Here is a 14,368-nt window from a genome sequence, read left to right as displayed (position 1 = left end):
TGACAACATTTGCACATCTGCCCGTTGTGTGGTCTGCACATTCGTTATTCGTCTTTGTTCGACTGTTCTGTCTCCCGTCGAATTTAAATGAATTTGATCTTGATGTTAAACAGTGGAGAGATTATGAGTCAGAGTAATTGGCTTTAATGTGTCGCTCTTTATCACGGATGCAGATGTTTGAGAGCTTATGAATGCATTTATTCATTTTCCTTTCATCATTGAAGTTGATTATTAATGAATGATGTCGGCCAATATTCCTCCAAATCTAGTATAAAGTGCATTATAGCTTTCGCCTTGCTGTTTAGCAGTTGGTATGGAAAACTCTATATTGACTGACTACCGGTATAAACCTAACAAGTAGTTTAGCAACCCTTAAAGGGATACTTCACACAAAAATGAAAAATCTGACATTGTTTCCTCTCTCTTTCGAGTTGTTCCAAATGTGTATAAATGTCTTTGTTCTGATAAACACAGAGAAAGATATTTGGAAGAATTCTCATAACCAGACAGATTTTCCCATAGCAAATTACTTTATCATTTTCTTAGTTTGTTCTGTTGAACACAAAAAAAGGATATTTTGAACCATGTAGATTCTAGGGCACTTTTATACAGATTCGGAAGGTGAGTAAATAATGACAGAATTGTCATTTTTGGGTGAAGTATAAGAAATAAGTGATTAGTAAGCTCTGAACCCTCTGATGTCTCTTTATGAATGCGCCTCATCGGTATTGTTGTGCTCCATCCCCAGAGGGTTCAGTTTTCCTGCTGGAACAGGATACATAGACACATATACTTGGATTTCATAAGAGGGTTGTTGAGCAGGTTTACCCATCACAGAAAACAACAATCATTGTGAGATTGCTCTGGCAAACAGTTTAAATCAGACATTAACCCCAACTTATGCTGTATGTACCGTACTTAACTGCCACTATAAAGAGCTGCCTTACGAGCTTGTTTCAGGGCTGCGAAGTTTAGTTTGACAAATATTGCAGTTAGGATTGGAACGGTGATGTTATTTGATCTCGTATTGCTAGGCATAAAATCCCACTGGAACAGGAGCTTTAATGTTCAGTCTTGTATAAAAATGAATGTGTTTGTATGATGAAGTCATGTTTTGCTAACTTAGTTCTCTTCCACACTTTTTTCGAAAAGTACAAAAAAAGTAAACCAAAAAGTACAAGTAATGTGTATATCATTATATGGTGTTTATGGATGTCACACTGTTACATTAACAATAAACATTTCATTGGCATCTGTAACATTTACTTGATTCACTTTTTGGAGCTTTTGTGTTCACACACAGTGGACGTAAAAAGTAAACCGATTTCAAGCGAACTAAATCGACAGGTGTATGTGACGGCCTCAGGCTCTGTAAGTGATAAAAGAAAAGTCAGAAAGTGCTTTGTGCTTGGAGAAATGATCTTCACCTGTTAAACATTTTCCTGTGCTTGAGAGATGGATGATGTGTGCTTAAAGTTACTTTCAATTACGTTCTTAGTAGTTTCTTTAGATATTCACTAAATGCATTGTTGTTGTTTGAGCCATTGTTCTTCATAAAAGCAGTAACACATCTCTGTCAGTCACATGATTGTTACGTATGCGATTCATTCTGTGTTTCTGCTATGCATTTAGGACACCGGTGTTGTTGAAAAGCTGAATCATTGTTTGATGTTGCACATCATCACACCCACATGCTAGCCCTGTAAAGACTTTCCATTGCGTCCGTAATACAAAGGACTGAACAATCTGGAAATATCAAGGAGTTGAGTGATCTCTTAAGGCAGTTAAAGTCATAATTCGACTTTAATCGATATATTCTCCTCTGTCTTGTCAGTGTATGGTGCATGTTCACAAGAGCACTTCTTGTTGCGCTTCTGCTCTGCGCCGTACCCTGACAATACAGAGGAGAATATATCGATTCAAGTCTGTATTTTGGTTTGTTCTTCGCACATAAAGCATTCTCGTCGCATTCAAAAAATTCAACTGCTATGAGCGAGCGGATGGACCAATTTAATAGTGTCTTTAGTGCTTTTCTGGACCTTGACAAAAACTGACACCATGATGTCTGTGGAGAGGCCTGGAAATCTCTTGGAAGTCGCCTTAATATCTTCATTTGTGCTCCGAAAACGCCGGAAGTTCTCTAAACATGTTTAACGTCATGTGGGTGAGTGATAAATCACACAAAGTTGAATTTTGGGTGAACTTCCCCTTTAATTTGTTTAATTGGCTTAGAAGGGAAGAGTGTGCGGTTGGTTTACCTGGAAAGGGCCGTGTGACCCAGATGTTGTTATTTCAAATCAGTCTCTGGGGACTGAGTTTACTCAAAGCATGAACAGTTTCATGGGTTTTTCTTGCTTCACTGTTCTCACCGTAGCTGTCTGAGTCATGAAAAAGATAGGGCCGGAAGAGATTTCAAGACCGAAAGACGGAGAATTTGTAGTTCCACAACAAGTACACGACCACCTTATTTGAATGACAAGCCACTCGTCCGGGACCATGATATGAGGCAAATATACAACGTCTGTCCAAATATAATAAAAACTTAAAGAACCCGACACATTATCAGCACAGTGATACCTTAACGCTTTAGCATGCTCTCTGACCTTCGGCTTTTATCCAACATGCTAACATTTGGACAGCTGGGTGTTAACAAACAAAAGCACTATTCATCTCACGGACACAATCTGACCTCAGTGTACATTAGTAAGTTACACATATTAATGAGCTAACTTCATCTGCATTTCTCCTGAATGCTTTACAATGAAAGTCAGATTGTTGGTCAGATTTCATCTGGCAGAACTGGATTTTCAAGATCCTTCACTTGATTGGTGGGTAGAACTGGCTGAACCAATCACAGCCCTGACATGAAAGATGCCAGCGGCTCCGTCTCTGCTGTTTATTGTGGCTGATGTCATTGTTCGACGTGACTTTCGCTATCTGGCTTTGCCTGCTTTAGGAGGGGCTGTTATTCAGTTAGCAAGTTCACTACGGGAGGAGCAAGGCTGGAGCAGATAATGCCAAAGGCCATTCTGCCAGAAATGTATTGAGGAAACTGACGGTTAATTATTGATGGAGAGAAGGGAAATAAAAAATGTTGTTGCATATGTTGTGTGGCAGTTCTGCAACAATTCCATTCCATATAACAATAAAAACTGTCACAGACTCCAATAGAAATGTACTGTTATCTTTCGCGATAACAGCCGGCTGCTTGTACATTATCCCGCTAATTACACGGCTACTCGCCACATGAGAAAAAAACTGAACATATAATGTGAAATATTTTACTAGCTCATTTTTACCGAATGCAGACCTTCCGAAACGACGTTCAAACGTCACGAACAGGCCAATTGGTTTAATCATTTGTAAGTATAATGTCATAAGTTATTAAAAGACATTTTTATAATGCATTTTTTGTGTAATATTAAACTGCAGCATCCAGTTTACAGACCGTTATTCGTTTTCAGCGGTTGTTATTTGAAAATAACAACCCTAGGAATGGCGCGACTGGCCAATCAGAATCAAGCATTCAAAGGAGCCGTGTATTTAATGCAACATTCTGGCACAAGAAACATGACATGATCATTTTTTCGCCCTCTCTCTGACCTTTAGAATAAGACGCACTATTGCTACGTTTGAACAAAATACAACCAAAAGAACGTTTAGAAGCAAATTAAATGTTAGACGAATATCTTTACGTTTTAATTACATATGTAAGATTAATGTACTTAATAAAAAATAGAGATACTGATCTCACGATACAATACATTTTTTACAAAATGAGTTGAGACATATTAGAAATGAACAACTGCCCTTTTTATTATTTCTTAAATGCTGCACATTTCTTTGTTAAACATAAAATTTTATACTTTTTAATTCAAAAAGTTCCAAATCCAATAAAAAAACGAAAGCTTTTCTTGGATTTAACTCATCAAAAATATCTACGTTTTAAACCAAGCAGACAAAGCTGTTCAAAACATGTATTGCGATTCAAATAACATCTCAGCCGACTTGATATTTCGCATATAATCGATTTGCAAGCGGCTCACGGTCAATCCTAATAACAATGAAGCCAGAATTGCTTCGGGATCAGTGTTTACATCATGCAAATGGGTCTATTCTGTAATAATTCTGTATGCAAATGACCTCTAATACTAACTTCCGATTGGCTGACCTTCAGTGTGGTTGTTCATTAGGCAAGGTTGATGACTTGTTAGTGCTCAATAGACCTTTTTTAAATAGTCCAGAATGCTTTGTTTTTTCTTCCAGAGATTTGTAAAGGAGACAGTACTTCACGGAGAAGATTTGAATGTGCTTGAGTGTTCCACCAACACTGTATAACCTCTTTACAGAAGTTGCGTCTCTATATTCTTCCCCATTAATGCACCACTGTAATGACAGTCACCACCTCCGACCATAACTTTCAATGCAATAACTGTCTGACCTCAAATCACCTGTTATGGGTAATGTTACTGTTATATGAAAGTTTCTGTTCTAATCCGAGGGACATGAGGGGTTCGTGTTATCAAAAAGCCTTTTCTTCGTTGAATATGTGTCAGTTACTCTTTGATAGGCTGTGCTTAGCATCTGTACATCCAAAGAATCACTTAGATCATACAGGATGTCTGTTAATAACACGTCATGTTATTTCTGCACCTGGTGTGGCAGTAAACTGAATCGCTTGAAAATAATGACTGTTTTCAATCGTTTTAGACTCCAAATACGTGAAAGCTCTGCAAACAAAACACTCGGGCTAAAAGAATACAATTTCATTGGTTAAAACTAGAGGTGGAAATAACATTTAAAGGGACAGGTTGCAAAAAGGTTCACCCTCATGTTCACTCTTTTTCTTTCTGTGGAACACAAAAGAAGATATTTTTAGAAATGTCTCTGTGGTTTTGTGTTCATGCAATGGAAGTCAAGTGTGTATTGGTTACAAATGTTTTTCAAAATATCTTTAATGTGGTGTTTTGTGCTGTTTAGTGGCACAAGATGTGTTGTGGTGTCACTGTCGTATTCTAGAAAATGAGACTAATGCTGAGTGTATCTGAAGAGAGAGACGAGTTCTGTCCGTCTATCTGTCTTTGCAGTCTTTCTGCCGCTCTGCGATTTTGCATGCATTATAGATGAAATGATACACAATCTGCTCAGCCTCCTCCATCATTTACAGCACATGAATAATGGACACCAGCCCACCTGCCTGTTTGCACTGGAAGTGCACAAGCTTATGCGAGATGTAGCGATCGGACAGGAGAAACGGTCATTCCGAGGAGCAAATATGACGTTATTTCCTTGTTGCTATTTGCGAATGATGCTGAGTATATTTACCGTCTTGTTCAGACGTATGGGGAGTTTATCAGGGGCGTGTGTAGGTGTCCAGCTCTGCACAGAGAGTGCGTGTAAGTGGAGAACTTGCGATTCGCATCTAAAGCCGTACTGCTTTCTCAACTCGATGGCTAGAAAAACAGGAGCATCTCACTGCATGCGCATCGAGACCTATCTTGGCGTGTGTCTACATTTCAAATAACAAATATTTACGCGCGCAAAAGATGCGAAATGTGAATGTCTCGTAAGGGTGGCACATGACTGTCAATGGCCTGTTTTCAGTGTCTCTCTGCTCGGATGGCCTGCAGGCTTTGGTCATGCAGACACGTGCTTCAACAGCTAGGCCTCACAGTCTTTGCCTTTCATATGCACGCTTGAAAGCTGCGGTTTACTGGTCTCATCTCTTTGTTTTTTATGCCTTATTTCTTTTTCTGTAACTGTGTTTTTTAAAGCACGATCTTGCCGTCCCCTCGGGCTCTGAGCGTCGTGCATTAAATGCATTGAGTGAAGATTCACAGCTGACTGCACAGGCTTTGATCAGGACCAGATGTAGTGCAGGAACTCCCGGCGAGTCAGCGTATTCATTAAAGCAGGCTGCAGTCGGACCCCTGTCGAACCTGCAGACATTTCAGCACATCCTCCGTGCGAGAGACACGGCTCATTTTTTGGAAAAGTGGAAAACGACAATGTATTATGCAGTGCAAATGTAAATGTTGCTGTGGCTGCCACAAGGGGCGCCATAGCAGGTGTTCGCATTTAGCGCACACACTGCTTAAATGTCAAGAATTTGTCTGCTTTCGAATGTCTGAGAAAGATGTTTTGTTGGGCCCAGGAGGTGCAGGCGTTTGTTAGAAAGAGCTAAATGTGCCATGGTAACAGGCCAACCCATTGGTTGCTGTGTGGGTAATAATCGGCCCTGCTTTGATTTTAGCACATTTCAAGGGTGTGCCGCTCAGTCTCTGGCCCGAGTCAACGGAGCATCTCATGCTTTTACACAGCAACAATGTCATAAAAACAGAGAATTTCTCCCTTGTGTTTTTGAAGGGCTTTACGTACACTTGACAACGTTGTCCTAAATAGGGACATTCCTTATCCGAACTTTAATCGTTAATTCATAACATTTTAATATATAATTGGCATTAAATCAAAGTCAATGCTAGAACGTTTGATGTCATTTCTCTACGAGTAGCATACTGTGTACGTGACAAATAAAAATGTTGAAACTTAAAAACGTCTATAAGATTGTGTCTTCCATTTATTTATGGATTTATGAAACACTTTAAATTGACTGAACACTTTGTATTTTATCATTTAATCTTCGTATTTTATCACTTCCACATTCTATGAAAATCTGACCAGACCTACATCTCGGATCGTTTCGTATTCTGTGTATTGTTGTGTACGTGACCAATAAACAACTAGATTTAATTTTCGCTCAGAATGTCACATGTCTCAATACAACTGCGTGGTTTTCAGTATCATTGTTCTCTGATGGAACAAACGCTATTTTACAGAATGTGTGATATAGTTTGATAATTTAACATAAGTGGTGTCTGCCTAGCTGCTGTCGTATAATGTCGGTCTCAGTGGTGCTTATTAGACCCATGAATATATTCAAGCATAAATCTGAAATCATCCCGCTCTCTGGAGTCTGATTATGAAATCTTTGCCAATTCGCCGGTGAGATACGACAGCACCAATTCATTTGCAAAAGCATCTCAGCCTCCTGTGGGCTTTCAAAGGATGGCAACGCGTTTTCAAATTTATTGGGCCCAATACGTCTTCATTCGTGTGTGTGTTCTGATTTGAATGCCAAGAGGTTGCTTCTTAACACTCGCCCCCTCTCTTATGAATAATTTCGAAGTATTGCCAGCTTGCTATGAATGACACGGGGGCTTTGAGACCCTGTGAGGCGTCTCTCCCTCGCATGCTCACTTTCTCTCTCTTTTTATTTTATCAGGGATTTCCTTCCCCGTGGCTCAGGCATCGTCACCCGTAGGCCTCTCATCCTGCAACTAGTTAACAACAAAGCGGGTGAGTGTGTAGCTCGCTCGAGTGTGGTTTATATGTGCCTGAAACAACATGCTATTATGTTTGTCTCTCTTTTGAAGCAGCTTATCAGTTTCAGAACAATGTTAAAGCCAATCGTAAAGCCGTTTCCTCTCTCCCTCATCTCTGTCTACAGAATATGCCGAGTTCTTACACTGCAAAGGGAGGAAGTTTGTGGACTTCGATGAGGTCCGGCAGGAAATCGAAGCAGAGACGGACAGGATAACCGGGTCTAATAAGGGCATCTCTCCTATTCCCATCAACCTGAGAGTTTACTCTCCAAATGGTAACGTGGCACTAAGCTTCCTCACACCGCAGCGTTCCTCATTCCGTAATCCGCATAACAGCAACAAGCGTTGTTTAAAATGTCACCATCTCTCTCACTGTGTCACAGTATTGAATTTGACTCTCATCGATTTGCCCGGGATGACCAAGATCGCTGTAGGCGACCAGCCGGTAGACATCGAGCACCAGATCCGAGACATGATTATGCAGTTCATCACTAGGGAGAGCTGTCTGATTCTAGCCGTCACGCCGGCCAACACTGACCTGGCCAACTCGGATGCCCTCAAGGTGGCTAAAGAGGTTGACCCTCAAGGTAAGGATTGAGCTCAGGGGATGCGTATTTTGTTTGCTCACCATGGAAGTAATTATAAACGTTAAAATATATTATAGAGCTCAAGCTATATATTACATAGCCCCAGGTCCAGTGTTAAAAGAAACAAACCTAACAGCAATGTGAAAGACTGAGAACGCAAAGACGCATAAAGGCTGTGATTAAACAGCAGGGTTATTCCATCCAATATTTGAAAACATTCAAGTACATGTAAAGTACGTCTAAAAATAAACTGCAAAAAATGTACGGGTGATATGTGTGTAGTTCACAGAATGAAAAAAAAATGGATATACTTTGGTCTTTTATGTTTATATTTAATACAAATATTTGTATACTTATAATATTATATCAGTATATTATATTTACTTAGTATATGTAAAATTATTAATATTTATATAATATTCATTTAATATCATATGCAAAAAACGTAAGCAGTATTATTATACTCATATAAATATAATATATAAATAAGTTTTTTCTCGTTTTGCTCTGCTCTCAAGTATTACATTGTCTAGATTCTGCCGTTGTGAGTAAAACTCGTTTTTAAAATCGTGATGTCTGTTTTGTCTTTTTAAATCACAAACATTGTGATAGGAAGTAGAAATATTGTGGTTAGGACTATATGGGAACCTTGTGGATAGGACACAAACTGCCTGTTTATGTATCAACAGGGCTGCGTACCATTGGTGTGATCACTAAACTGGATCTTATGGACGAGGGCACGGACGCCCGGGACATCCTGGAAAATAAACTCCTGCCGCTGCGCAGAGGTGAGCAGCTAGAGGTCAAACATTGTATTGACTCTCTATAAAGCCTTCTCATGAAGTCTGTTTAATTATTTACTCACCTACCCATAATCGTTTTTAGACGTCATGGAGGGAAATGTTTTATGTATTATATGTAAACATTACGAATAGTTCAGGTTCTAAATTATGATCGGATGAGCCATATGCGGCCATACTTCCCAGTCTGAACACACAGTGAAAGTAAGAGGTTAAGTGAGTTTCTCTGCCTCAGGTTATATTGGCGTGGTGAACAGGAGTCAGAAGGATATAGATGGCAGGAAAGATATTCGGGCTGCGCTGGCAGCAGAGAGGAAGTTCTTCCTGTCCCATCCCAGTTACAGACACATGGCTGAGAAGATGGGAACAACACACCTGCAAAAGACCCTCAACCAGGTATGACAGGAAACACTTACCGTGAACAACTACGACAATAATCTATGTAGCAAAATTCCAAAATGGGACAAGATTCAATGGCCTTTTTTTATTTTATTGGTCTGAAGAAAAGCCTTTGTGCTCGTAACTCGTCTTATCGCGATTGTTTGACCTCATCGCGCTGGTTTCAGATCATGGCAATCATTGCACATCTCTATAGAAGACACTAGAGGGAGCTGTAGCTCCCATAGTCTTATATTCAGAAAAATATGGTCGTTTCAAAGCTGAATAAAAAATGAGAATTAAATGGCAAAACTCTAAAACAGACAATTAATCGTCAGCCAGATTTAAGAATCGCGACAGCTCCACTCGAAACGTTACACGCCATGCTATAGACTTTTAATCAATACATTTTTGGTGTGCCGACTTTTGTATATAATTTGATTATTTTTTAGCAATTGACCAACCACATACGAGACACGTTGCCCGGCTTGCGCAGCAAACTCCAATCCCAGCTCCTGTCTCTGGAGAAGGAGGTAGAAGAGTATAAGAACTTCCGCCCGGACGACCCGACACGCAAGACCAAGGCTTTGCTGCAGTAAGTGTATTTTCCCCAAAGCCCTGGTTGTGAACCGTCAGGCAGACGTGTTTACTTGAGTGTGTGTTGTGTTCAGGATGGTCCAACAATTTGGAGTAGACTTCGAGAAGTGCATCGAGGGTTCCGGAGACCAGGTGGACACGGCGGAGCTGTCTGGAGGTGCCAGGATCAACCGAATTTTCCATGAACGCTTCCCGTTTGAGTTGGTCAAGGTAGATGTTTCTGTCTTGAATCGAAACCTCTGCATGAACCGATAAGCCGATCTAGAGCAAGAAGCAACTGGCTTTGATGTCGAGATAACAAGTTGCAACTAGTTCCCGGCCAACCCGGCACCGTTCCGCACAGTTGACAAAGTCACTCTCTCTCTTTCAGATTGTGTTTGATGAGAAGGAGCTTCGGCGAGAAATCAGTCACGCCATTAAAAACGTCCACGGTGTCAGGCAAGTGACATCCCACTAACAGCAAGTGCTGGTTTAACCCTACGGTGGCACTTGTGACTAATCCTTCACTCTCTCACTCCAGTCACACGCTGTCTCTCAAACTCTTGTTTTGATGCGGCCGTGCTCTCACAACACGACTGTCAGACCACCGGAATTGGTCTACTGCTCACCTGACATGTTTCTTCTTGTCATCTGTCGTGTTGTCATCATAGCAGCCCGTTTGAAGCACACAAATAGTGTAGTATCCTTGGCCCTTGGTTAAGAAGGTTCTTTCTTGCATAAATCCACAATTGTTAGACAATTATTCATGAAAGCAAGGCAGTCGGGCCTTGAAGTTACTGTCAGAAATGCACTTTTTGGGAAGAATAAATTGGCTTTTTTGAGATTGGTTTCCAAAAAAGTTATACAAGAAAATATGCAAATAATGATTTCAATTTTTTTCTCAGCATCAATCACACTGCACCATTATGTGGCAGATATTAAAGCGATAGTTCACCCATGTGTTGTTCCACATCTTGAAGGTATTTAGCAACTGAGATTTACATACATTTTGTTTTGTTTTGATGAACACAATTTGAGATATTTTGAAGAATTTAGGAAAGCAAACAGTTCTGGGGCACCATTGACTACCATTTGAATGTGTTCTTCTTTGGTAGTCCGTAGCCAGGTTTCCATCTAATGTTGCGAATTGGGAAACGCAGTCTGGACAGTTCTGGGAGACAATCTCAGAAGTACTTTGACGACTTTGCTCAGGCATTTTTGAATGACAATAACAACATTTCAAATAGTCTTAAGTTGTCAGGTTATGCCGTCTCATAGTGCAGACTGTTTGGAGGTATTTATTCTGCAAATGCGTTTTCATCTCCCTTTATTCGCAAAAAAGAAAAACCACCTGGAGTGAGCATAAAACATTTTGCAAATTTATTTGAAAATGTGTCGATCCATCACTTCAAAACGCACATAAAACCAGGGTGATATAAACCCAGCTAATGATGCCTCAGAAATCTCAGTTGCTAGCATTTAAAAAAAAATCTTTGTGTTCAACAGACCAAAGAAATGTCTACAGGTTTGGAACAACTTGAGGTTCAGAAATTCATAACATCATTTTTAGGTGAACTATCGCTTTAATGTTTATTGTTTATGATCTACACGTTTTTAAACAGTTTGGCTGTGGCCAGGGTTGTTTTTGTTACGTAAAATTAGTGAATATCGTGTAGTGAGGGCACGGCCTTATGTGTATTGAATTCGGATGTCTCTGAAATGTCTAACTGGCTTCTTCCCACACAGAACAAGCCACACCCATCTCTGTTTTTCTTAATTCACTTATTGGTTTTCTAGTACGTGCAAACTAAACCCTCTTTCTTTCTCCACCTTTTTCTTTGGAATTCCCCCATTCCTCTTTCACTTTCATCTAATCTCTCCTCACTTAGAATCACTTGCAGTATTTTTTGAATGATGTCATTGTCTCAAATACCTGTCTCGTTTCCTACGTCTTGTTCCCCTCCTCTCTGTTTTTTTCTTCTGTCTGTCTGTCTGTCTGTCTCCATTAACGTCTTCTCACGTCTCGCTGTCTGTGTCCCTGTGCGTTCTCAGAACTGGCCTGTTCACCCCAGATCTGGCGTTTGAAGCCATCGTGAAAAAGCAGATCATTAAGCTGAAAGAGCCCTGTCTGAAATGTATCGATCTGGTCATTCAGGAGCTCATCAACACGGTCAGGCAGTGCACCAACAAGGTACTGCAGTACCCCAGCCTGTCCACTGGGGGGCTTCCTGCGAGGGGGTCACACGGCACCTGACACCAACAGACGATGCTTTTCATGAAAAGCACGGAGGGAGAGCTATAGGCTGAACGGTAGACTGCGAGTAGGTCCGCGTGTTCGTGTGACCCCCTCGGCCCTCCGGCTGCCTCGTGCGCAGGCTCTGCTATCGTGTGTTGGGGTGTTGTGACGGTCTTGTGAAGTGGAGATGAGCGGAGAGCGGCTCTCTCTGCTCATCTGTGGTCTTAAAGGGACGAGCCGCGGGTCCTCGAGGGACCTAAAGGGGGAGTTTAGGCCTGTTTACACCAAGTTTGTATGGAGATTGTAGGAAAATATTCTTCCTGAACCATTTCACGGATAAAAAACGTGCTTGTATTTTGCTTAACACATTGAGAGTATTTTAACATCATTTGAAAATGTGAATGTTCAAGAAACATAAACTAAACCTAAACTAGTCGTTTATCATTTATTTTAAGGCTCTCTTGTGTTTCATGGACTCGCGGTGAAAAACTTTGTGTAAACAGGCTTTTAGGCTATGTTTATCATTGTGCGATGATAAAACATTCAAGAGCATGCAAAAACCCGCGGCTGCCCCTTTCGACCTCATTTTGTATCTGTTCATAAATAAGCAATGATTAATCAACTAAAACGTTTCTCTCTTTTTATTCTTCTCCCTTTTCCTTCCTCTTTTCTGTCCTCTTAACACACTCGAACTCCCGCAAATCTTCCGCCTCTCAGAACGGGGTTGTTCACCCCTGACCTTGCTTTTGAGACTATAGTGAAAAAACAGATCCGCAAACTGAAAGAGCCCAGCCTGAAATGTGTGGACCTGGTGGTGTCCGAACTCACCACCCTCGTCAGGAAGTGTTCCAACAAGGTAACCGGGAGTCGCGAGGAGGCGGAGCGTATATCGTAACGCCTCCCTCTTTTCCACACGCTGCAGCCCAATCAGCCTGCCTCCTTTTCTACCACACCCATCGTGTATTTGGAACGTGTTCGTGTCACACACACGTCTACTGTCCTACATAAACCAATTTCACAGCCCCTGTGAATCCCACAGATTGCTTGAAAAAGTAAAGTTTTCAAGTAAAATCAGTTTCCAGCTTTAGATATCTGACATTTTTAATACCCACCCTTGACCTCTCAGGCTCTTTGTTGCTTTAGAAAAACATCAGTTGGCCAACCTTTCACTCCGAGCTTGACCTAACAAATAAACGGCTGTTGCCATTGCAACAAAGATTTGTTCATCTGCCCTCTTGTGGTCATTGAAAGGAATTCCCAGCGTCACCTTTTTCTTCAATCACTTTTTTCCATTTTCTCATTCTTTGAATTGCTTTAATCGTTTCCCTGCATCACTCTCAGCTCCGGAATACTCGTGTTGTGACTTCGACCTTGTGTTTTGGAGGTTATCTGCACAAAACGCAACATATTTGACTTTCGTTTAGCACCGATCTGTTTATTCCTGGCTGAAAGTGATCGCTTTGCTTCCTGCACAGCTCTCTTAAAATAGCGGTTTCTCTGTGTGTGTGCAAATGAGTGCATGCTCTGATTTCTTGTGCATGGTAGCTGCGCTAAAAACTCGTCCTCACCCACGTCAGCATGTGAGATGTTGATTGCGGTTAGCGCTCGTCTTGAATGTTTGCATGCATGTGCTGTGTGACTGAGGTCGCGTGTACATGTCGTTGCTGCATCTATGTGGTGTTTTTCCCCACAGCTTGGCTCTTACCCCAGACTGCGAGAAGAGACCGAGAGGATTGTCACTACTCACGTCAGAGAGAGAGAAGGCAAGACCAAGGACCAGGTGCGAGACCAACTTTTCAAAAATGTTTTTTTTGTATTTGCTCATTTAGTAATATTACTTCATACCCCAGGTTCTTCTGTTGATCGACGTCGAGCTGTCTTACATCAACACCAACCATGAGGACTTCATTGGATTCGCAAAGTAGGTGTAACACGGGGTGCATCAACGCTTGTTCCCTTTTATTCAAAAGCATGACCTCCCCTCCAAACCGTAACCAGTGTTTGCAGGGAATATTTGGGTGATGTGTCTTGCACAGCCATGCTTTTAACTGTCAGCATTACTTCTGCTTTTCTCAATGTCTGACCAACATGTAAAGCAAAAACAGTGACATAAATAAACTGAGATGATATGTACTGGTGTAACTACCCAACAATAGCCTACATGGGGCCTGAAAGCGACAGATATTTACAACATGGATCATCCAGGTTTCTTCTCCTTTTATTTTAATGGTTGTCCTGCAGAGGATATTTAATCTTGCTCTTTTACATTTTATTTATATAATGCTTTTCACAATTTTGCATCGTTGCAAAGCAGCTTTACACATTTAGCCAGTAGTTACTGTAATAAAGAGATGTAATTATGAAAAATAAAGACAACACGGAATACATGGTATTATAATACACAGTACT

The 14,368-nt window shown here is 40.9% G+C and overlaps 1 protein-coding gene across 6 annotated transcripts in view; it reads left to right on the top strand.

Moving 5' to 3' along the window:
• Window positions 1–14,368, top strand: part of dnm2a (dynamin 2a) — a gene marked incomplete at its 5' end in the record, with an annotated part of 33,505 nt that overhangs the window by 1,579 nt on the left and 17,558 nt on the right. For 4 of the 6 annotated variants that reach the window (XM_079456744.1, XM_079456743.1, XM_079456741.1 and 1 more), the window contains 11 exons: window positions 7,283–7,356; window positions 7,508–7,657; window positions 7,766–7,969; window positions 8,659–8,757; window positions 9,005–9,165; window positions 9,600–9,742; window positions 9,819–9,954; window positions 10,115–10,182; window positions 11,776–11,914; window positions 13,653–13,739; window positions 13,810–13,880. In XM_079456744.1, coding sequence (XP_079312870.1) covers window positions 7,283–7,356; window positions 7,508–7,657; window positions 7,766–7,969; window positions 8,659–8,757; window positions 9,005–9,165; window positions 9,600–9,742; window positions 9,819–9,954; window positions 10,115–10,182; window positions 11,776–11,914; window positions 13,653–13,739; window positions 13,810–13,880 — 1,332 coding nt within the window. Of the gene's footprint in view, window positions 1–7,282; window positions 7,357–7,507; window positions 7,658–7,765; window positions 7,970–8,658; window positions 8,758–9,004; window positions 9,166–9,599; window positions 9,743–9,818; window positions 9,955–10,114; window positions 10,183–11,775; window positions 11,915–12,676; window positions 12,816–13,652; window positions 13,740–13,809; window positions 13,881–14,368 lie in introns of all 6 variants that reach the window. The other 2 variants (XM_079456742.1, XM_079456740.1) reach the window with 1 other exon arrangement.

Source organism: Barbatula barbatula (genome assembly GCF_947034865.1).
Source record: "Barbatula barbatula genome assembly, chromosome: 5".
Classification (NCBI taxonomy): domain Eukaryota; kingdom Metazoa; phylum Chordata; class Actinopteri; order Cypriniformes; family Nemacheilidae; genus Barbatula; species Barbatula barbatula.
This window is presented reverse-complemented; position numbering and strand designations above follow the sequence as displayed.